This window comes from Carcharhinus amblyrhynchos, chromosome 13, assembly GCF_965287045.1.
Source record: "Carcharhinus amblyrhynchos chromosome 13, sCarAmb.v2.hapA, whole genome shotgun sequence".
Taxonomy (NCBI): Eukaryota; Metazoa; Chordata; class Chondrichthyes; order Carcharhiniformes; family Carcharhinidae; genus Carcharhinus; species Carcharhinus amblyrhynchos.
This window is the reverse complement of record NC_137336.1, coordinates 57592311-57615648: the sequence shown is the minus strand read 5'-3', so window position 1 is coordinate 57615648 and position 23338 is coordinate 57592311. Positions and strand designations below refer to the sequence as shown.

Here is a 23338-nt window from a genome sequence, read left to right as displayed (position 1 = left end):
TGGAAAATCTCAGCAGAGCTCTTCTCTCCACACAGGTGCTGTCAAACCTGCGGAGATTTTCTGGCATTTTCCGTTTTAGTTTCAGATTCCAGCATCCTCAGTTTTTGGTTTTTATCTTTGTGTCTAACTCACTGCCGCTTCTCTTCTAGGAATGCCTTTCCTGAAAAAGTGCTACTCTTTTCCAGCTCTGACGAAGGGTCATTTGGACTCGAAATGTTGGCTCTCCCCACAGATGCTGTCAGACCTGCTGAAATTTTCCAGCATTTTCTGTTTCTGGTGCTTTAATTGGCTGAGTTGGTTTCACTGTTTCTTGTGTACAGGACATACCTGGGCAGTGCTGGGTGGATGCCAGAATAGCAGCTGCACTGGAATAAGTTTGGCCAGGGGTGCAGTAACTTCTGGAGCATTGTCAGGGCCCATAGCCTTTGCAGCATCCAGTGCCTTCAGCCTTTTCCTGATATCAGATGGTGTGAATTGAATTGTCTGAAGACTAGCCACTGTGATGCCTCCGGAAGAGGCCAAAATGGATCATCCACTCTGGATTTTTGGCTGAAGATGGTTGCAAAGTACTAGAGTGCTGGGTCCCCCCATCATTGAGGATTTTTAGAAGTTTCTCCTCCAGAGAGCTGCTTAATTGTCCACCACTACTCACGGCTGAATGTGGCAGGACTGCAGAGATTAGATCTGATTCGCCAATTGTGGAATCGCTTATTTTTCTTTTCAAATTTGTTTCAATCTCCCCAAATTCAAACTAAATTCAATTCATGATCCCCACAAGAGGGACAAACAAGGCCCAAGCTGACAAAATGAGGCATTGCACCTCATCCCCTGGGCTTGATCTGTGTCGCTTCATCTTAGCCAAAAGGCCAAGAAGGCTTTGAAAAATTGCATCAGGCGATGCCTTGGTTAATCATCATTGGCTCTCTGTTCATTGACTCGCCCCTAGCCTGGGAGATGAGCCTGCCTGATCATTGACTCTCCCCTGCCAAGTAAATTGTGGGATCATTAATCTCTGTTTATCACTTGCTTCTTATGATGTTTGGCACGCAAGTAGTCCTGTGTTGTACCTTCACCAGGTTGACACTTCATTTTTTAGGTGTGTCTGGTGCTGGCATGCCCTCCTGCATGAGGTTTTCTTCACCGAACCTCAACATTACCTAAACATATCCTTACAAAATAATTACAGATGAGGAAGGACATTGCATTCATCTTAATTCACCACCCAGAGAGGTCCTAATATTCCCTACAATGCAAAATCCAACCATTTCTTAAATGACTCCAGTGTTTTTGCCTTTGTGACTTTATCTGGAAGTTTATTCCATTGATCATTTTCTATATGAAGAGAAATTTCCTGATATCTTTACGAGTTTTAACCAGTGTCTCTTTGCCAGTTTAATTTAGAGGGGTGAAATTTTCCACTTTCAAAGCTAAGTGCGGTTGGGGTTCCGCAACACATTTTCCTTCTGCCCAGAGTGGTGGGAAATTGCACCCAATTCCACATTCAGGAGCTCATTAATTATGCATAGGTGAGTACCTCTGATTCACACGGTGTGTCGGGAGCTGATTCGTTCACCCTGCGCTACCTATTGGGGTCAAAGGTCCAGCCGCCATATTTAAATTCCACCTGAGCACATACATTTCAGTCTCTAGAGCCTGGCTGTCTGCAGGAGACCCACAGAGATGGCTGCCAAACAGAAGAAATAAGCTGCACCCCACTTCCACCAAGGCAACATCCAGGCCTTGTTAAGAATACCTGGATTGGGAGGCATGCCTTATGAAGATAGGTTGAGGGAGCTAGGTCTCTTCTCCCTGGAGAGACGAAGGTTGAGAGGTGACCTGGTAGAGGTTTATAAAATGTTGAGAGGAATAGATAGGGTGGATTCTTGGAGGCTATTTCCCAGGGCTGAAATGGTTGCTACGAGAGGACACAGGCTTAAGGTGCTGAGGAGCAAGTACAGAGGAGATGTTAAGGGTAAGTTTTTCACTCAGAGGGTGGTGAGTGAGTGGAATCGGCTGCTGTCGGTGGTGGTAGAGGCGAACTCGCTGGGGTCTTTTAAAAGACTTCTGGATGAGTGCATGGGATTTAATGGGATTGGGAGTTACAGATAGTTCTATGGCCTGGTAGATATGGATATGTTCGGTGCAACTTGTGGGCCGAAGGGCCTGTTTGTGCTGTAGTGTTCTATGTTCTGTGTCCTAATACAGCAGCTCAGGGATGTCCTTTACTCCAGGGATGACTTGAAGAAGCACACTTGCCTCACCTCTCCAGCCTGCAAGGCCACAGCAGAGCTGATCAGCATGACTGGTACCCACATCCAGTGCAGGAAAAGGATGAATGTTCTTAACCATTGCATCATGATAAGTTACCTCCCTCCAATATCTAATCATGGATGGCACCATGTACTCAAAAAGCTTCTCTCTTCAGGGATTTTACACAAGTGTAAGTGGGGCACATATATCATTGATCAGGGAAACTTTCACATCTTATCTATCATGCTGCTCACTCCATCCTGTCATAGAATCCCTATAGTGAAGAAGGAGGCCATTTGACCCATTGAGTCTGTATAGACCACAATCCCATCATGCCCTTTCCCCATAACCCATGTTTAGCCTAGCTAGTCCCCCTGACACTCGGGGGCAATTTAGCATGGCCAATCCATTGAACCTACACTTCCTCAGCCCCTCTGCTGGGGGCTCACCACCCACAGTGGGCATACATGCTTCCCAAATGTTATGATGACCACAAAGGCTACAGGACTCATTAATAGATCTACCTGTAGGCTTTGTGGAATACCAGCTACCTTACTGATTGAGCGGAGGCTTATCCAATGGGAAACAGTCATTGGGGCTGGTTTTAATCTTGTAACTTTACTCAGAGTGCAGTTGTAGGTCTCCAGGTGATGACTGCCTGGCCATAACACATGGGAGCAGAATAAAGTGTGTTGGTGACGGGAAACTGGCATTTGGCTGAAATACTACATTGGCGACGAGGAGAATTTTTTTTCCCTCTGTCTTTCCCTCTGACCAAGCTCTAAATGTCAAGAATTTCACATTAAGAAAAGACTGTTATGTCTCTTTTCGGGAAGCCTGTGCCCTATGACACCAGTACACTGAGAACGTGCATTACACCTTCTGAGCTGACAACAGAAGGAAAAGAAAAGAAAAAATGATATTGCTATAATAGTATATAGTGCCTCAACTTTCAGTGCGATAAGAAGTCTGACCTATCCCGATGTCCCTGACTCAAAAACTTTTAATGAACTGGTAAACCTGTTTAAAAAAAACCACGATGACCTGAACCCCTGGAAATTCTCCAGCGATATTGTTTCAACGCGGCTGGGAAAACCTCTGGAGAACCTGTCACTGAATTCTTGGCTGGGTTGCAGAACCTTACTGAACACTGTGAATTTGGACCGCCTCTTAATGAAATGCCATGGGGAAAATCAGTATGTGGCATAACCATCCAAAAGAAACTGTTGGCAGAACTCAATTTGAACTTTTAAAAAAAATGCTGCCTTGTCACTTGAGAACATGAAATAAAAGGGGTTCAGGAGCTACATGGAGCATCAAGCAGCAATGTCTTCCAACTAGGGGAAGGCACCTCATGCAATCAGTCCTTAAAGCAGAGTGCTTGTGTCAATCAGGTATTAAGGGGCCCAATCTGATATAGGAACCCTAATGTGACTACTAGACAGTTAAGGAACAGCTATGCCGACAAGACTATTAAAGAACATACTCCAGGAGGGTGTAGTTGCCAGTTGACAGATTACTGCAAGATCTTTCAAAAGTCACAGCCACAGCAATGCGTCAGGAACAGGCAAAATGCACAGGAAGGAAGCCAAGGCTGGTACCTGAGTGAAACATGCAGGTATCCCCTCTTCCAGAGGCAGGGACACTACAGTTGAATTGTATTGTACCAATGACATAACCCGATAACGGTGGATTTATTAGTGAATGGTTATCCATTGAGGATGGAGGTGAACAGGAGAGCCACAGTTCCATTATCAGTAATCCAACTCCTGAGGTTGGAAGATACAAAGGCCAGGGCTAGCCACCTACACAGTGGCTCCTTTACAAATAAGAAGCACCCACTGACTTATAGACAGTAATCAGCTCATCTCCCACGCATTGTTGTAAGGGGACACAGCCTTATGAGGAGAGATTGGCTCCAGCAGATTCTGCTCAACTGGTTGGAAATCTTCAGGCTAGGCGTGGGGTGACTGTACAATGTTATCAGTAGATATCCTAAAGTTTTGCAGGAGGGCCTGGGGAAAATAGGAGGAGCCAAAGCTTAAATCTATGTTGACCCCAATGCTGCACCTGGATACTTCAGAACCAGGCCAGTCCCTTTCTCCACGCTGGAGAAGATAGAAACTGAACTAGTGCACCTGGAAAACTTGGGTAAAATAAGAGCAATTTGCAAAATGGACTGCACTGGTAGTTCCTGTTCTTAAGCCTGGCAAGTCAGTTCATCTTTACAGAGACTATAAACTGATAGTCAATTGGGTCTCCAAACTCAATAAGTACGCTGTGCCCCAGATCGAAAATCTGAACACCAAATTAACAGGTAATCTCTAAATTAGACATGAGCCACACCTATCTATAGCTTGAATTGGACAAATCCTCCCAGAAATAGGTGATAATCAACACACATGAAGGACTTTCTGAGAATACCTGTTTGGCTTTCAGGGTCCCATTGGCATGTGCTTTCTTCCAGAGTTATGAATAACATCCTTCAAGGGCTACCCTATGTAGCAGCACACTTAGATAATGTCTTGGTCACAGGGGCTGCAGAACAGGAACACTTGGCTAGCCTAGACAAAGTCTGCAGTGATTTTCCAGGGCAGGAGGTTGTTTGAAAAGGAAGAAATGCATTTTCCAGGTGACTGAAGTAACCTATTATACCAGGCTGCTGAGTGGATGGTAAGAGGTTACATCCGGTAGATGATTAAGTAAAGAGCATCAAGGAGGCACCGTCCCCAAGAAACATCACAGAGTTTAAATCCTTCCTAAGATTGGTCAATTATTATGGAAAATTTATCCCAAATTTGGCTGCCATGAAGGCCCCACTATGAAAAAATCTATAGATGGTTTTGGGAAGTGCCACTGGCAGAGGGTTTTTCTAAGGCTAAACATCAGTTACTGTCATCCAATTTACTGACCCATTTTGACCCTAAGAGAGAACTTATTCTAGCCTGTGACACTTCCTCATACGGGGTTGTTATAGTGCTGTCACATCGCTGGATAGATAGGACACAGGAACCCATCGCATATGCCTCCAGGATCCTTAAATAAACACCCCTTCCGAAGTCATCGTGGAGAAGTAAGATCACATGACTCAAGTGACCATTTTAAAGTTCCTATATGTCTTTGAGAACTGAGAACTATTCAGTCTGGTGAGAAGCAGGTTCATCCAGGCAAAACAGCCGTCTGCTCGCCTAGCCTGTCTTTGCCAGAAGATCTTGTACCATTGCCTACAGAACCAGTAAAGTCTCAGCATATACCTCTTCTTGTAGTGTCAGCAGCAACTGAAAAATGAATAATACAATCCCAATCTTCAGCCAACTGAACTTGAGTTTAAAGTTTATTTATTATTGTCACAAGTAAGCTTACATTGACACTGCAATGAAGTTACTGTGAAAATCCCCTAATCACCACAATCCAGTGCCTGTTTGGAAGAATTTAGCATGGTCAAAGCACCTAACCACTATGTCTTTTTGACTGTGGGAAGAAACTGGAGCACCCAGAGGAAACCAACGCAGACACGGGAAGAACATGCAGACTCTTCACAGACAGTGACCCAAGCCTGGAATTGAACCCAGGTCCCTGACACTGCGAGGTAGCAGTGCTAATCACTGTCCCACCATATTGCCCATTTGAATACCAACGTGAAAGAATTCTTCATTAGATTTTGGTTTTGGGCTCCAGAACACACGTGAACTAATATTCATTTCGGTATCCTTGTCTTTTTTTCTGTCCCCTTCTTCTGCATGTAAGTGTGTGTGCTGGAATGGGACATTGAGGACACGTCTCACCCAGTTTCTTGAATATGAAATAAATATAAACTTCTGAGTTAATCCTAACTTGAGTTTGCCATGGATTATTAATTGGATCACAGAAAAATCCAAAGGGTGTTTTAAAAACTCAAAACTTCTGCCAATGGCCAGGTGGTAAGAGGAAATAGATATAGCTTTGCCTGTCGATCTGCTGTCGTAATATGATGGATCATCCTTCAGCCTTCTCTCTTTGTTGTCTTCAGTGTGCCAAGAACTCTCTTGTTTCTTTGTGTTTCAAACTGACAGCACAATTCAAAACGCAGACTGGTTAAAAAATTTTAAATTTTGACCATCCTAGAATGGTCAGCAGAGACCTGACTAATTTAAGGGTGTCGTGATGACGTGACTTGAGCCTGAGCGATATCTGTAATAACCCCCATGAGCTGCATAGGGAATTTCTAATTGATCTCTGTCTGGGGCTCGTTCAATATGAGTTCCCTTGGTACCGTCAATGCCCTGCCCCCAGGTGGAACTCGGCACTGGAGCCCTTTATAAGGCAGATACCAGAATGGGTCTGCAGGACTATTGTCCTGCTTGGGACTTGTATGAGAAATGTTGTCCAGGTTAGGACTCGTGTGTCCTAGAAGGCAAAATCCCAGACAGCGAAACCCCAGACGGCATAACCCCGGAAGGCGTAACCTTGGAGGCAAAACCTGAAAGGTGGCAGATATTTTAACTGACAACGGACCCCATTTTCATTGGGAGCTTATTTGCTGCTATATTAAGGAAGGTATATTTTTGTTGATATTGTGATTATATCAGCTTGTTGTCTTAATAATTCATCATTGTGTAATTATTATGTATTTAGACTGCAATGTATTTGGATTATTTTTTAAATAAAAAGGAAAGTTGAGACTAATGTAGTACGCCACTGAGTAATGGCTTTGTGTTTTACAATAAATACCATTTTTTCCAGTTAAGTTTCCTGAATTATTGCATTGGCGACGAGGAAAGTTCTAGATAATCTTACCTTTCAATGAACCTGGTAAAGCTTAACGGGAGATTTTAAAATGCTGCTATTCAAAAAATTGGAATCATAAAAATTGGAATCATGTGGAGGATTAGCCCTAGTGTGCTGAATGAGTTAAATATTCCTTCTTCTAGGAAAATGAGATAGAAAAAAACAACTGGCAAAAAGTCATCCCGCTGATTGCTTGTGGGACCCCAGCTTTCAACATCAAAGAATTTAACCTACCCTGCAGCCCCAGATTCAGAATCCGTGAATGAACTGATAGATTTGATAGCGAATCCTAAATCATCTGTTATATTGCAGCGCTACAGGTACAACACAGCAAATAGCCATTCTGGGGAGCCAGTTACAGAATTCTTTACAAGATTACAGGAATTGGTGGAACACCAAGACCGACCAGCAGTAACAAAACCATATGGAAGCATCCTCTTTCAAAGCACTGGCTCCTCCTGGCTCATCTCATTGTTCAAATCAATGGTCTAAGTGATATCTGCATCAGTTGATCCATGTGGACAACAGATACCAGCTGGATGGATCATCGATATGTAATTTCAACAAGTTGACACCTCATTTTCAGACATGGCTAATGGAAATACTCCTAGCCATGAGGTTACAGATTATTGCCAAATACAATTCTGCTACTGCTGATGGCCCACAGGGTCCCATGGATTCCTAATTTTGAGCTGCTAAATCTGCTCTGAATCTATCCCATTTAGCACAGTGGTACTGCCAGATGTATGGTACCCTCAAGGTGAAGGTGGGGCTTTGTCTCCACAAATAACATTTACTAACACAGACATGCAGCAGGTAGATTGACGAAGGTGAGATTATATAGGCTTCACTCTGTGTTTCTCACCACCTGCCACAGGCCCAGGCTGGCTGATAAGTGCATCAGAACACTGCCAGCTCTGTCAACAATGGTGCTGCCATAAGTTAAGTTATGATATGACGAATATGACAATGTCAGCCCAGCTAAACCAGTGCAAAAACTGAAGCATTTACAGTATTAGAGTCTGGAGTCACATGTAGGCCAGACATGGTAAGAAAGGCAGATTTCTCCACTGAAAGACATGAGTGAACTGGATGGTTTTTTTTAAGAGGACTGGTGATTTCATGATCATTATTAATGAGACGAGCTTTTCATTTCACATTTATTAATTAATTAGCTGCCCTCATGGGACATGTACTCATTGGTGCAGGCCTCTAGATTATTAGTCCAGTAACATTGCCACTGTGCTACCACCCCCTCTGGCATAGCAAGGTCCCACAAACAGTAATGAGATAATGACCTGATTATCTGATGTTGCTGGAGGGATAAATATTGTGCAGGGGGGGCGTGCTTGAAACTTCTTCTTCTGACTGTGTCATGCGAGACTTAGATGGGGATTTAGATGGTATCTCCAACAAATGTCATCAGTACTGCACTAAAGTGCCAACCTAGAATAAATGGTCAAGTCTCTAGATAGACATAGAGACAGACAAGTAGACAGAGAAAGATAAAGGGTTATGACATGGTAAATCCTGATAAATTGTTTCCATTGGTCAGTAAAATGGCCACAAATCACAAAAGGGTACGGGACATTAGAAAAGCTAACTACATGACATGTGATTAAATTATGAAAATTTGTTGGAATTAAGTGTATAAATTCTTATAATTTGTGAACTGCTTCAAAAAGTGTAACCAGGAGACTGGCATTGGACCAAATAGATCCCAATACCCAGCGTAGACTTAATGAGCCCAAAAGTCTCTGTCTGTGTTGTCAGGTTCTGAGACTGTAACTCAGGCCATCTTTGGGGTGTAGTCAGGACAACATTTTTTGAGGATTGCTCTAATTTTGGGATATGATTCCAATTTGAGTTACACACAATCAGGTGCAGTGGTTGATGGATTTGTTAGCAACGTATTTAAAAAATCATCACCTTTGAGCAACTCAATCTTATTAAGCGAATGCAAAGCACAAGGTTAGTATGCCACCGACAAGCTGATACAATCCGCTGCACTGGAAAAGTTCTGTCCCCAGTTACTACAAAATGTGAAAAGGATAACATTGGAAATGCGTTATTGGTCTTCAACACACAGACTGGCCTTCTATATTGTTAATTGCTCTTTAATCATTCAATAAATTTATATTTAAAAGGGGAGTATGTTAGCTCAGTTGGCTGATTTGTTATGCAGAGCAGCACCAACAGTGTGGGTTCAATTCCCACTACCTGAGGTTATTCATGAAGTCTTCTGATCCTCAGGTTAAATCACCAGCAGTCAGCTCTCAAACGGGAGAGCAGCCTATGGTCATCTGGGACTACGGTGACTTGACCATACCTATTTAAAAGCTTCTACAATACTTCCCTACAGACAATGTTTGTGAATGGAATGGACTTGCATGGGTGGTGCGATGAAAGGCTACTCCTCTCCTTTTCCAACCCCCAGATCAGGGTCTCTCTTGCAATCCATGCTGATATTTCTTGATCATTGTTTTAATTAGAAAAGGAAACTCACAGTGGGCGCTTTTGTCTTTTTAGGCAGTTCATCAAGAATCACTTTATTGTAAAATCATTATTGAAAAGCAGACAATGAAAAAATCAAAACAGACCGGAGCATCAGTACCAAGAGTTTCAGTGGGAAGGAAGCTTCGAGTCGTAGTAACAATGAGCTGGCTGATTCAAGCACCAGCAATCTGATTCTCCTTAACAGACAGGAGAAACTGGAGGTAAATAACTTAAATTCTTTCAAAAGGAAAGGAGGTGAGTACACGAAAGAAAAAGGGATTAAAAGGTAACCTGAAAAAGCTGATAAGAGGCATATAGAGTGAGAGGTTTGTGTGGAACACCAACTCATTGGGCTCAAATACCTGTTCCTGTGTTGTATATTCTCAGCAATTCTTTGTAAAAATCCAAACTTATCTAAGAATAATCTATCAATATCTGGTATATTCTTCACAATAATGTGAGGAAGTGACCAATCTCAGCAGGTGTAAGAAATCAGCAAATATTTCTAGAATTTTAAGTTTAAGTTCTTTAAGTTTATTATTAGCATCACAAGTAAGGCTTACATTAACACTGCAATGAAGTTACTGTGAAAATCACTAATGACCACACTCCAGTGTTTGTTCAAGTACACTAAAGGACAATTTAGAAGGGCCAATGCACCTAACCTGCATGTCTTTCAGACTGTGGGAGGAAACCAGAACACCCAGAGGAAACCTATGTGGTCACAGGTTAGAGGTTAAATCAGTGCCTTTGCAAAAAATGATGAAATCTCTCCATCCGTTACTGTTTCCTCAAGTGGATTTCGCATCAATAGAAGAAAGATCGTTAGAAGTAAGCCCAGGAAAGGATAAGTAGTACTGAGATTTTAAAACATTTGCAAATATAGGAAATCTAAAAGAAAAACAGAAAGTGCTGGAAACACACAGCAGGTCAGTCACTGTGGTTGAAGAGACAGATAGGAGTTGAATTCTTGGCAAGCTGATGCACTCAAAACCTCACTTCTCTTTTCCAAATGCTAACTGACCTACCGGCTGGAATTTTACCATCCCACCTGCCACGGGAACCGTACCAGGCGAGGGGCGGACAATGGGAAGGTCCGTTGACCATGAGTGGGATTTTACAGTTTCAGGATGAACGAGGCCATAAAATCCCGCCCACTGTTTTTCCAGCATTTACTGATTAATATTGTGTCAGAATGGTTGAAAAATGTACCAATAACAATTGCACTTATTTTATTATTGAAACGACTTTAAAAGGCAAGACCAGGAAACTTCTGTCAATGACATAAGCTTAATTTTGTATTTTTAAGTTTCTACGTGAACTATTTCCTGAATTTCAGCACCACTGACAATTCCTGTAATCATCCTTATGTTCCCTACAATCTGGAGTGCATCTCTCCTTGCCCAATGTCTAAGTAAATAACAGAGAACAGGAAGCTTAACAGAGAATCTTATGCTGTATACTGGCTCATGGAAGGTTTCACATACTAACTCCCTGATGTCTCCCTTTTCCAAACACAGAGTGAATATACATTGTTAACTGGAATTCCTTTAGATTCTGAACCAACAACTGATTTGATTCACAAACATAGCAGGAGAATAACAAAGAGAATTTTCAGCTCAACTACACTTAGGAGCATAGCATTATACAGTTTGCCGTGTCTGTGCCCTGCTCCTTCCCCGTGGAGCTGACAATCCCTCTTTTCAATTATTTATCCAAATCCCTTTTGCCAGATATTTCTGAACATGACTCCTTCACCCTCCATTCCAGATTGGAACAACTCACTGCACAAAATAAATTTCTCCTTGTGCTCCCAATTATCTAGACCCTCGGACCTCTGATTTCTAACCGTCCTGCCAGTGAAAGCAGTATATCGCACACTGCTCTAACAAGCAGGATTCATTGGTCTCTCTCTAAGAGCCAAAGGGAAAGAAAGACTTGCATTTAAACAGCGCCTTTCATCTTAAGGTGCTATACAGTAAATTTAGTACTTTTGAATGCCATCACCGTTGTAATGTAGAAAATATGGCAACCAATATGTGCACAGCAAGCTCCAACAAAAAGCATGGGGATAATCTGGTATTTTTGAGATATTGATTGAGGGCTAACTATTGACCAGGGAGAGAAGGATAACTCCCCTGTTATTCTTCAAAATAATACCATGGAATCTTTTACCATGGGATCGGTGGGGTCTTGGTTTAACATCTCATCTGAAAGGTGACACCTCTGACAGTGTAACACTCCTCAATACTGCACTAGAGTGTCAGCCTAGACTTCTGTGCACAAGTCCTGGGGTGAGACATGAACACACACTCTTCTGACTCAGTGGCAAACATGCTAACAATTAAGTCATGGCTGGCGCAATTCCCCGGCTATCAATGAAGGATTCATGAGAATTTAAACTAATATGTAGATGGCTCAGGGTGATAGTCATGGTCTAAAAGTACAGCTCTTGTCCAGGTTACAGAGATTTGTGCAGGTGGATTCCGGCTCAAAGTCTTCCTGAAATATAAGAACATAAGGTAAGAATGTAAGAAATATGAGCATAAGCAGGCCATGTGGCCTTTGAATCTGTTCCAGTATTCAGTAGGTCATGGCTGATCTGATCTTGGCCTCAGTCTGTTTCCCTGTAGTTTAACAGTCTGTCTATTTTAGTCTTGAATATCAGTCTCCATGGCTTCCTAAGGTAGAGAATCTGAGAGGTTCACAAGCCCCAGATAAGAAATTCCTCCTCATCTTGTGTTAAAGGGGCAACAGTGATTCTGAAACTATGCTTCTGTTTTAGACTCCCCCACGACTGGAAACATCCTCCCAAGCATTAACCCTGTCAATCCCCTTCGGAATCTTATAAGTTTCAACCAAATTACCTCTCATTCTTCTAAACTCCAATGAATCTAGGCCCAGCCTTCCCACATTTTCCTCATAAGACAACCACTTAATCACAGGAATCAACCAAGTGAACCTTCTCTGAAATCCTTCCAATATCACCCTTAACCGGAGACCAAAGCTGTAATGTTTAAGGTTATTGAAGTTTTAAGTTTATTTATTAGTGCCACAGGTAGGCTTACCTTAACATCGCAATGAAATTACTGTGAAAATTCCCCAGTCGCCATATTCTGGCACCTGTTCAGGTACACAGAGGGAGAATTTAGCATGGCCAATGCACCTAAGTAGCACGTCTTTCAGACTGTAGGAGGAAACCGGAGCACCCAGAGGAAATCCGCAGACACAGGGAGAATGTGAAGACTCCGCAGAGACAGTGACCCAGGTCCTGGCATTGTATCTAGGGGATTTGTCAGGCTTGTGTTCCATGATTTTGCCTCGTACTTTATTTCACCTGTTTAAAGTCCCTCCCTCCTATTAGCCCTCCAGCATTGGGAGACCATGGGCCATCCTTAACTGGACAGTGAGTGAGTTCTCTGGCCATTTCTTGGAAAATCATGTCAGTGACTATTTCTGACACCATGGGGCGCTGGGGTCCAGATCTGATCCTGGTGTTGGGATCCTGATCCCACTTAGCCCATGCAATCATAATTCTCTCTATCTCATTCCGTGGATATTGTTCTATTTTGGCATTACTTTGTCCACAAAATCAAACATCAGAACAGGGGGCTGAATTATCTTTTCTTAAACAGCTCACAAGTCAGAGCACTGAAGGTTAGAGTAGACAACGAGAGTTATACAAACGCCAATGCATTTTCCATCCAATCATTGACATGGAAAGAAAATCAGGATCAGTCCTGTTGGGGATGAGTCAAATTTGCCTTGTCGGTCAACGATTTGCGTTCAGCCCGAGTGAGTTTTAGATGGCAAAGGAAAAATCCACACCAATGGGCATTATTTATTGGCAAGATCCTATATAAATTTATAACATATACATACACACAAGATCACTATATACCTAGATTTTATCTTTATATTTACTATATTTTTGTTACACATAGAATACAAGCAGACAGCAGGAAGGCAGTGAAGCTAATCTTACCAGTCTCAGTGGGAAAGGAAGAAGTTGTTTTCTTGCAGATAAGAATAGTAGCAACAATAATTAAAAGCAAGGATCCCACAATAGAAAGAATCCACAGCAGAATCATTATCCCTGGGCTTTGGCTGGACTTCACTGCTTCTAATCCAAGCAAAAGAGAAAATAAATCTCTATTGAAGCAAGTCAAGAGGTGAAATATAACAAACAGTACAATACATTAAAAGTTATCATGGGCATCTTCTCATTTCATGATGGCCAGTGCGATGCAAAGTGATGCATTATCGGATGCCATTAATGCCATCAAGCAAGATGCATAATAGCTGCAGTTCTGTTTGCCACCTACTTTTCCACCATGCTCCTGTCTGCACTGAAAGGTCTCAAAGACATAAGAGTTTATATTCAGTTCTGGATAGATGGTAATTTCAATCTGAAAACGCTCAAGATGCCTAGAAAGAGCACAGAACAGCTGCTGAGTAAGTCCAGAGGGCGTCCAGCAGCCTGTTGACCATTTTGTGTAGGCCTCAGAATGCTTCAGCCTTACGCCTGAAAAAGACAAAGATGGTGTGCCAGTCGGTCTTTAGGCACAAACTCTCAAATACCATAGTCAAAATCAATAATACACTCCTCAGAAGCTCTGTCATCCTGGGAATATCCTCTCCAACAACACTACTTTGAATGATAAAATCGACCATCACCTGGCAAAATGAGCTCAGCATTTGGCAGACTCACCAACAGGTTTCCAAGAGAGAATGAACTTTGTCTCAAAAAGATCAATGTCTACCAGGCACTGCTTCCTGCATCACTTCTCTATAGCTGTGAGAGATGGGCAACCTACCAACTTCACCCAAAGCAACTAGATGCATTACACCTTCATTGGCTAAGACCTATCTACAATATAGGCAGGTCCCAATGGCAGGACCCAATACCTGACACTGAAGTTCACAGCCCAACAACTTCACACCAATATCCCACCCACAAATTCCCCCCTCCCATAGACACACACCAATCCAGGTTCACACATATACACACCCGAAACAAACACCACTTCCATTCACACCATGCACATTGATACCGACACACATTTATCCACCCATAGACTTCTAGAGCACAAACGCACATGTCCCTACATCTCACCACCGATTTACACACACAAGCACACTAATGTAGACCTTACCCAGATCCTTACTGACTGCTCTCCGAATCGGCTGTCCCAGAGACACATGTTTCACCTCACACCAGTAAGTGCAGTTACTCTCCCACCCTGCTGTTGGCACAGTGAGCTGGCTCACAGTCTGGTAGGTGCTGTTACTGCCCAAAGCCACTGCAAACTGCATCACTCCTGTATCCACTGGGCCATTCTCATCTCTCCAAGTCACAGAGATAGCAGCAGGATAAAAGTCCGACACCAAACAACTTATTACAACAGTTAGCCTTGCAGAGGCTGCGTCAACAGAGGGAGAGATCAGTTGGATGACAGGCTCCTGAATATAACCATCTACAGCAGAAAGAACAGGTCATTAGATAAGAGATTAAACCAATATTTACAGCTTTATCACTTACATCAGATCAAATGCATTTAAAACATGTTGAGTGAAGCTAGAAAGTACTGAGTATCCTACTTAAGTAGCATCAATAATTTTGCAATAAAGCAGAATTGGACATTCATTAGGTTCATTTTTGTACAACCTGATTAGTCAAACAACAGGTAAAACATTCAATGGTTCCTAAACTGTTAAAGCGCAAGGTAGCAGATTCAGTACAAGATAACATATTTTATACAAAAACTTATGCTATGCTTGATAAATAGACTTTACAGTTATTTAACTCAATGGTATAATAATAAGCTGAGAACATAAGATAGAATGGAAACCTTTCAGTTTATTCTTTTCCTACCAGCTATCATTGACAATGTAACATGTCTCACAACACCAGCGTAAAGATTTATTTAGAATCGCAAGCTTTCGGAGCGTTGCTCTTTCATCATGTGAGTGACGAAGGAACAGCACTCTGAAAGCTTGTGATTCCAAATAAACCTGTTGGACTTTAACCTGGTGTTGTGAGACTTCTTACTGTGCCAACCCTAGTCTAACACCAGCACCTCCACATTATAATTGACAATGTCACTGACTTTTCTTAATCTACATAAAACCGCAGGAAAGGTGAACAATCACAGGCACAGCTTAAGGAAGAGAAACCATAAAATGTTTTCCTACTCTGTAATTTACTGATGCATTATTAAAAATCTACCTTTCTTGATGTCAGTGTATTTGCAGATGATAAACATCTGCTACCAAATTCCTTCTTCTGCTGTCTACGCTTGATAGACCAATCCCACCCACAACAAATAATCATCCAAAAGCCTCCTAACGTTATTAATTGAGATAAAAAAAATTTGATAGGAATGTATTGCATAGAATTCTAGCTCTATTTTTTAAAACATCAAAAGATTTAGAGTACCCAGAGTCTGATAGCGATATCTGTGACTACCAATGTTCAAACAGAAATATTACTGTACTTTGGAAACAAAAAAAGTTATGAGAATAATAACATATAGCTATGTAATTATAAAAATATTTTGAATCCTTTTTAGTAATTTGATGCGCAACACTAACATTATATGGAGAGACATTCAGATATTCCCTTGAACATGCTTCATTCCTTATTTAAGGTAATAGTAATTAATGAGTTCATTCCTCTGATTCCTGGAATGAAAGGTTTAACTTATGTGGACAGGTTGGACTTGTATCCATTGCAATTTAGGAAAATCAGAGCTGATTTTATTGAAACAAAAAAAGATTCTGAGGAGACTTGACAGGGTGGATGCTAAGAGGCTGCTTCCCTTTGTAGGGAGTCTTGAGGGGACATAGGGGCCTTCTATTTAGGACTTCTTTCTCTCAGAGCACCATTAGCCTGTGAATTGCTCTTCCCCAGACAGCAGTAGAGACTGGGTCGTTGAATGCATTTAACTCTGTGTTAGATAGATTTTTGATTGACAATGGAGTCAAGGCTCATGGAGGATAAATGGGAAAGTAGAGTTGAGGCCACAGTCAGATAAGCTATGATTGTATTGAATGGTGGAGCAGACCGATGGGCTGAATGGCCTGTTCCTGCTCCTAACCAACACTCACTGTGGTCTGGTGGAGATGCCGGTTTGAAACTGGTGCATAAAGTACAAGTGGCCAACATCAGTGGTGGCCTGCACTAATTTCAGAAAAAACACACTGCGACGATCTGATGGATAATACCTCTGCAATATGACGAGGAGACTGGAGAATGTGGCTTTTTTTTTGGATGAGAATGTTTTCATATAATTTGTCCCTCTGTCACATGGGCCCAATATTTTAATATTATAGATCTTGCCAACCTCAACTGAATTGAAGCCAAATAAAGGTGCAAATGAGAACTAATTGCTCCTATGTGCTGGTGTTTCTGGATAGGGAATTAATTGAATCAATTGTTGAGGTCTGTGGGGTTTAGCTATTAAGAAGGGGGATGTTTGTTAAATCCAATCATCTTTTCTTACTCCTAAATATGCCAAACATCCAATGCCTGACTGTAATCATATGATCAAATTAAGGAAAAGTCTGTATTTTTAATGTTTTATGTAATACATTAATAAATATTACAGCCTCAGCAATAACAACACAATAACATCAACATTGACTAAAAGCGTCTGTTCTGTTAAAGTCGTGAGACTTAATTAGAAGCCAATATTCAATAAAGCTCCCATTCAGGATCTGGAAACAATCTGTTTAATAAACCTACCATCTTTACTGATCGTTCTGATGATCGGCAAAGACAGGGCTTCATGCGAAACAATGCAGGTATAACGAGAGCCACTGAGCCATTGCGATGTTGAAATTGCTAATTTGCTGATCATGGTGTAATGGCCATCTGAATCCATCAGTCCACCTGAGTGTAGAATTTCTGAAAGTACCTGCACGCCTCCTTTATACCAAGAGACAGATATTTTTTGGGGGTAGAAGCCTTTCGACACGCAAACAATTGTACTGCCAGTCTGCTGGGAAATTCCCCTGGAAGGTGCGTAATGGACATTCACTGAAGGTGGCGTTGATAAAATGGCTGAAAGTAGAAAGGGGGTGGGGGGAAGGTAATTAATTTCCATTATATTTCACCACATTAAAACAACATGGCCTATCACAGCTCTGATTAAAGCTAGTTGCAAGGAATCGCTTACATATTTCTCTAATCCAGTTTCTGTGCTCATTTAAAGTTACGCATTAGATTTGTTCTACAGCCAGGCTCCTCAAAATATTTCCTTTTGTGTTTTTCCCATATTTGTGCTTCAAATTATGTGACTGGGCTGAGGATTAAACGTTTAAACAGTTGGTATTAGACCGTTGGGAAAACTTGGGTTCATCTGCTTTGAAAGAAGATGTACATTGATAGCCCTTACGGAGCTATAAACTGGTTTAAACAAACAAGGTCAGGACATTAGGAAATAATTTGTGTAAAGTTTAATGCCTGAATTGACCTTTGAGCTTGGACTGTAGGGGAATGATCTGGATTAATTTGGCAGATAGTTAACACTGTATTAAGGAATCAGTAGATTTCTATGGATTGGCTGAGCAGCCTCTTGCATTAGTTTCTTTCTCTATGAAATTTAATGTATCCTGGGTAAATTAAACTTACAAATATAGTATACATTTCAAAGCAAGCGAACACTTTATTATCTAATTTGGGAAAATCAAACACAACATCATTGATAAATGTGCAATTAAATGAATGGTATCCTTGAAGTTCGCATAGTTGATCCATCTGTACCAGCTTCACTACATTGGCTCTGCCCTCATCCATCTGTACCAGCTTTACCCCATTGGCTCTGTCTCATTCCATCTGTAAGATGTCTCACAACACCAGGTTAAAGTCCAACAGGTTTATTTGGTGGCAAAAGCCACTGGCTTTCAGAGCGCTTCTTCCCTTTCATCAGGAGAGTCACCTGACAAAGGTGCAAGCGCTCCAAAAGCTAGTGGATTTTGCTACCAAATAAACCTGTTGGACTTTAACCTGGTGTTGTGAGACCTCTTACTGTGTTTACCCCAGTCCAATGCTGGCATCTCCATATCATTCCATCTGTACCAGCTTCGCCCCATTGGCTCTGCCCCTGATCCATCTGTACCAGCCTCACCCCATTGGCTCTGCCCAACTCCATCTGTACCAGCTTCTCATGCCCAATACTTGGCAGGAAGAATTAAAAATTGGTATGTTCCTTAAGTGAAGAGAAATTGCTATACAGAGGGATCTGGATGTTCCTAGCACATGAACAACAGAAAGTAAGCATGCAGGTACAGCAAATGATTAAGAAAGCAAATGGAGTAATTTAGTTTCTCACAAGGGGAATGTAATATTAAAGGAGGGATGTTTTGCTCCAGTTGTATAAGGTGTTGTGAAACCACAACTAGATTATGATGTACAGTTTTAATTTCCTTATTTAAGGAAGGACAAACTTGTATTAGAGACAATTCAGAGAAGGTTCACTTGATTGATTCCTGGGATGGAGGAAGTTACCTTCAGAGGAAAGGTTGGAAAGGCTGGGCATTGGAATTTAGAAGATTGAGAAGTGATCTTCCTGAAATATATAATGTCCTGAAGAATCCCGATAGAGTGGATACTGGGAGCATCATTCCTCTTGTTGGAGAGACTAGAACTAGGAGACACAATTGAAAATTAACTGGTCTCCCATTTAAGACAGGGGCAAGAACATTTTTCTCTCAGAGTGTTGTGAGTATTTGGAACTCTCTTCCTCAAGAGTGGTGGAGGCAAGGACATTGAATCTAATCAAATGTGTGTTAGATATGTTTTTGATCTACAATGGGGTCAAGGGTTATGGGGGATGGTGAGGAATTTGGAGTTGGAGCCATAATTAGATCAGCCATGATCTTACTGAATGGCTGAGCACATTTGAGGGCTGAATGGCATAGAGCTCCTAAAACTTGTGTTCAGATTTATCTCCCCCATTGACTCCATCCCATTCCACCTGTACCAGTTTCATCCAGTTGACTCTCCCCCAGTCCATCTGTAACAGGTTGATATCATTGACTTTGTTCCATATAAATTAATTCAAAAATATCCAGAAGAAAAACATCAAGACATCCTCAATTACCACAGTAAAAAAGAAATACCTTATACCAGTATAGTCACCAATATTATTTTTAAAAATTCTTTGATGAGATGTGGACACGACTGGCAACTGCCAGCATTTGTTGTCCATCCCGAATTGCCACTTCAGCGTACTGTTAAGAAACAACCACATTGCTGTGTTTGGAGTCACATGTAGGCCAGACCAGGTAAGGATGGCAGATTTCTTTCCTTAAAGTTTTTAAAGTTTAGTGTCACAAGTAGGCTTACATTAACACCACAATGAAGTTACTGTGAAAATCCTCTAGTTGCCACATTCCGGCACCCGTTTGGGTACACTGAGGGAAAATTCTGCATGGCCAATGCACCTAACCAGCACATCTTTCAGACTGTAGGAGGAAACTGAAGCACCCGGACAAAACCCATACAGACACAGGGAGAATGTGCAGACTCCGCACAGACAGTGACCCAAATTGGGAATCAAACTCAAGTCCCTGGTGCTGTGAGGCATCAATGCTAACTACTTTGACACCATGCTGCTCACAATAAAGAAAGATACGTTTGTATGACCATCAACAATGGCTTCATGGTCATCAATAGATTCCTAATTCCTAATTTTTATTAAATTCAAACCTCACCCTTTACCATGTCATTACCCCAGTCCGTGGATTACTAGCCAGTGACAACACCACTGCCTTATGATCCCCATTCCACTCTGAGGAACAGATTATATTTGAAATGATTATAGGACATTGAAGAGGGAATAACCCTCTTTTGGTGACCTCTAGATCATTGCTCCTCAAGGTTCTTTCCTAGCTATGGCTGGGGACGGGTGGTGGTGGGGGGGCGGGCAGTTTGATTCAAGTCATTTGGCAACCAGAGTAAATCCTCCCACTCGGCTAAATATTTCCCATCACTTACTTGGTTTCACCTTCAGTGTGGTTCCACAGCCACACCAGTCATCAGCTTCTTTCTCATTTTGACAATAGTATCTGGCCGAATCCTCCAGTTTCACGTTGTCGATTTTTAAAGTGTATTTGCTCTCACCGGAAAAACGGGGCTCGATCCCCGGCATTCGGGTAAAATTGTTGGATCCCTGTCTCCAGGACACGAGCCACTTGATCTCGGTGGAGCCAGGTGGTACATAACCCCACTTGGTAAGGAGATTGGTCTGGCTGGTTCCACACTGGAGTGTCACCGATTCTCCCTCCTGACTGAACACAGTGGTGGATGGTATGTGTAGAGCAGTGTGGGAGACAAGTGGATCTGAAATGGAAAAAAAGAGATGGGAACTGTTCAGGAGAATTCCAGTGAGGACAATGTGAAGATGAAGACAATGTAGGGAGCTTGGCTCTTTACCCGTCTGGAGGAGAATCAGAAAGAACGACCAAAACATCCTTTGCATTTTCATCTGGGTGGCTGCTTCCACTACACGCCGATGAGAAGCTCAAGTGCAGTTTTGTTCCCCAGAGGAGGATTTGGGTCATGTACTTCCTTCTTCTTTTGCTTTTATCAGCTTTGCGAGTTAAAAGTTGTGAAGATTGCCTCTAAATCTGCCGTCAACACTGGATAGAGACCTTCTGATCTCCACCCTTTCCCACAAACTGCTTCCTGGTGTCAGAAATATCTCGTTAGCAACAAGAAAACTGGAGACATTTGGATTTGTCAACCTGGTCTTGTTAAAGTGAAAAGGGTAAATGTGGAGACTTAGTTCAACTACATTGCAAGAGCAGGATACTGGGAAGACAATTTGAGTTTGGCAAGTTCTCCAGAGAAAGAGTGATCCACACTTAAATGAATTCTCAGGAAAGTCCTGGTACTGTCTGCAAAAGAAGGTTATTTTTAACTTCAGTAGTTTTGCCGAATTGGCGAAATTATTCACTAACCGAAAGGGAAAGATAACCAGTTTCTTGCAATACTGAGCCACTAATAGAATACGAGAGTCAATGTCTGGATATGTCCTGTCAGGAGTTTTCACATTTTTCAGTGTTAGATATTCCATGTTATTTCAAAACTTTCAGCTGTGAATTAACTTACTGGGCATCTGTCATAAATACATTTTGTTGAGTGATTGCAGGAAATTGCTCCATAAGATATAAGACTAATACTTTTAACTATTTACTTTAAACATATAGATTGCCACAACTACATTAAGAAAGTATAACTTTGTTTATTTACCTAGAACATGATTTATGTCAGACTGGGTGTGATTTAACAACAATATTGTATAGTTACCTTTAGCAGAATAAAGTGCTTTGCAGGAGCAATATAAAATTAAATTTGACAACAAGCCACCTAAGGCAATCTTAGGGCACAAAGCAAAATGCTCGTCACTGAGGTGACATTTAAGAATCATCAAGGAGGAGGAAATAAAGTCGAAGAGGATAGAGATTGGACAACTAAAAACATAGCTACTAGTGCGATGGAGTGATTAAAATCAAGAGGCCTGCATTAGATGAGTGCAAACACCAAGGAGCTTTATGAGTCTGGAGGAGATTTCAGAGATATTGCTGGGCAAGGCCACAGAGGGATTTGAAAACATGGATGAGAATTTTAAATTTAAATTGCTTGACCGCGAACCAATGTCAGTCAGCAATTACAGGGGTGATAGGTGAATAGGATTTGGTGCAAGTTAGGTCATGAGCAGTAGAATTTTGGATGATCTCAGGTTTACAGAAGTCAGTTACACTCAGAATCATGGCACAATGTGTAGTGGGGAGGTTGTGCTCTCTCCCCAACTTGCACTGGGCCCAGTGGTTGATATGGTGCCTGTTAACCAGGTCCACACCAACAGTTGGTGCCGATGGTGGAGAGTGCAAGGTTCCCCATGATCTGTGAGTGAGGGAGTGGTTTCTTTGGCAGACTTGTGGGCTAGGGTCAGGAGGATGCAGTCAGAAATATGGTGAAGGAGCCACTGAGAGTGGCCCAATAGGTAACTTGGGAACCAGTACTAGCTGCTATGGATTGAAGAAGACAGAAGGGATAGCATGGAATACCCTGAGTTCAGGATGCCCCAAGATGCAATTTATGGTTTGGATGGTAAGCTCACTTGTATCTCATTTGTTTGAGTGAATCAATCAACAGGAGTGCCACAGCTTGGGACACTTCAGCTTGGAGATGGGCTCCCAACATGTTGGAAATCTTTTTATATGTTAACTTTTTTGAGCACAATGAACACTTACTGAACTGGAAATTTAGCCTGCTTCTGTTCTGCAATACACCTGGAAAGCTAGTTAAGCCTTATTTTAAGAATCCTTACCAGTACATGTTTAGCTACCTTCTTTTGGTAAATTGCTTGCGTACATTGTCAAAAGCTTTTTTTTTGTCTCTGTTCTCCCTACCCTTCAAAACTGTCCCATCTCCCCTTCCTCATGAAGCCCACGACTTCTAATCTCTAATTCTCCAATATGATGATGAAAGAATGTTTCCTCTTTTGGGAGAGATTAAACATATTTTAAACACAAGGGGTCTTCCATTTTGGACGGGAATGAGAAGAAAAACTTTCTTTCACTGGGTCATGAGTTCTTAGGTTCGTAATGCAGTCAACTGCAATATCATTACCAAATGTGTTCCTCTTTCCAATCACGCCTTGTTTAAATCACTTCAGTCTAATGCCTACCCTGTCCGCACTACCAAATTACCAAGGACATTCTTTGGGATTGTGCACATGACTCATTAAACCTTCTCGTCCATATTGAAGTCCCCTACTTGTCTCTCTCCTATTCCTCATCTAGATGCTTCCTT

At 41.8% G+C, this 23338-nt stretch overlaps 1 gene segment (V, D, J or C); it reads right to left on the bottom strand.

The window, feature by feature from the left end:
• Positions 1 to 12004: 12004 nt before the first annotated feature.
• Positions 12005 to 21383, bottom strand: LOC145351298 (Ig heavy chain C region-like). The segment is given in 6 exon segments: positions 12005 to 12015; positions 13499 to 13636; positions 14670 to 14990; positions 17261 to 17578; positions 20516 to 20860; positions 20954 to 21383. Coding segments are annotated over 6 exon segments (1185 nt in total).
• Positions 21384 to 23338: the final 1955 nt, after the last annotated feature.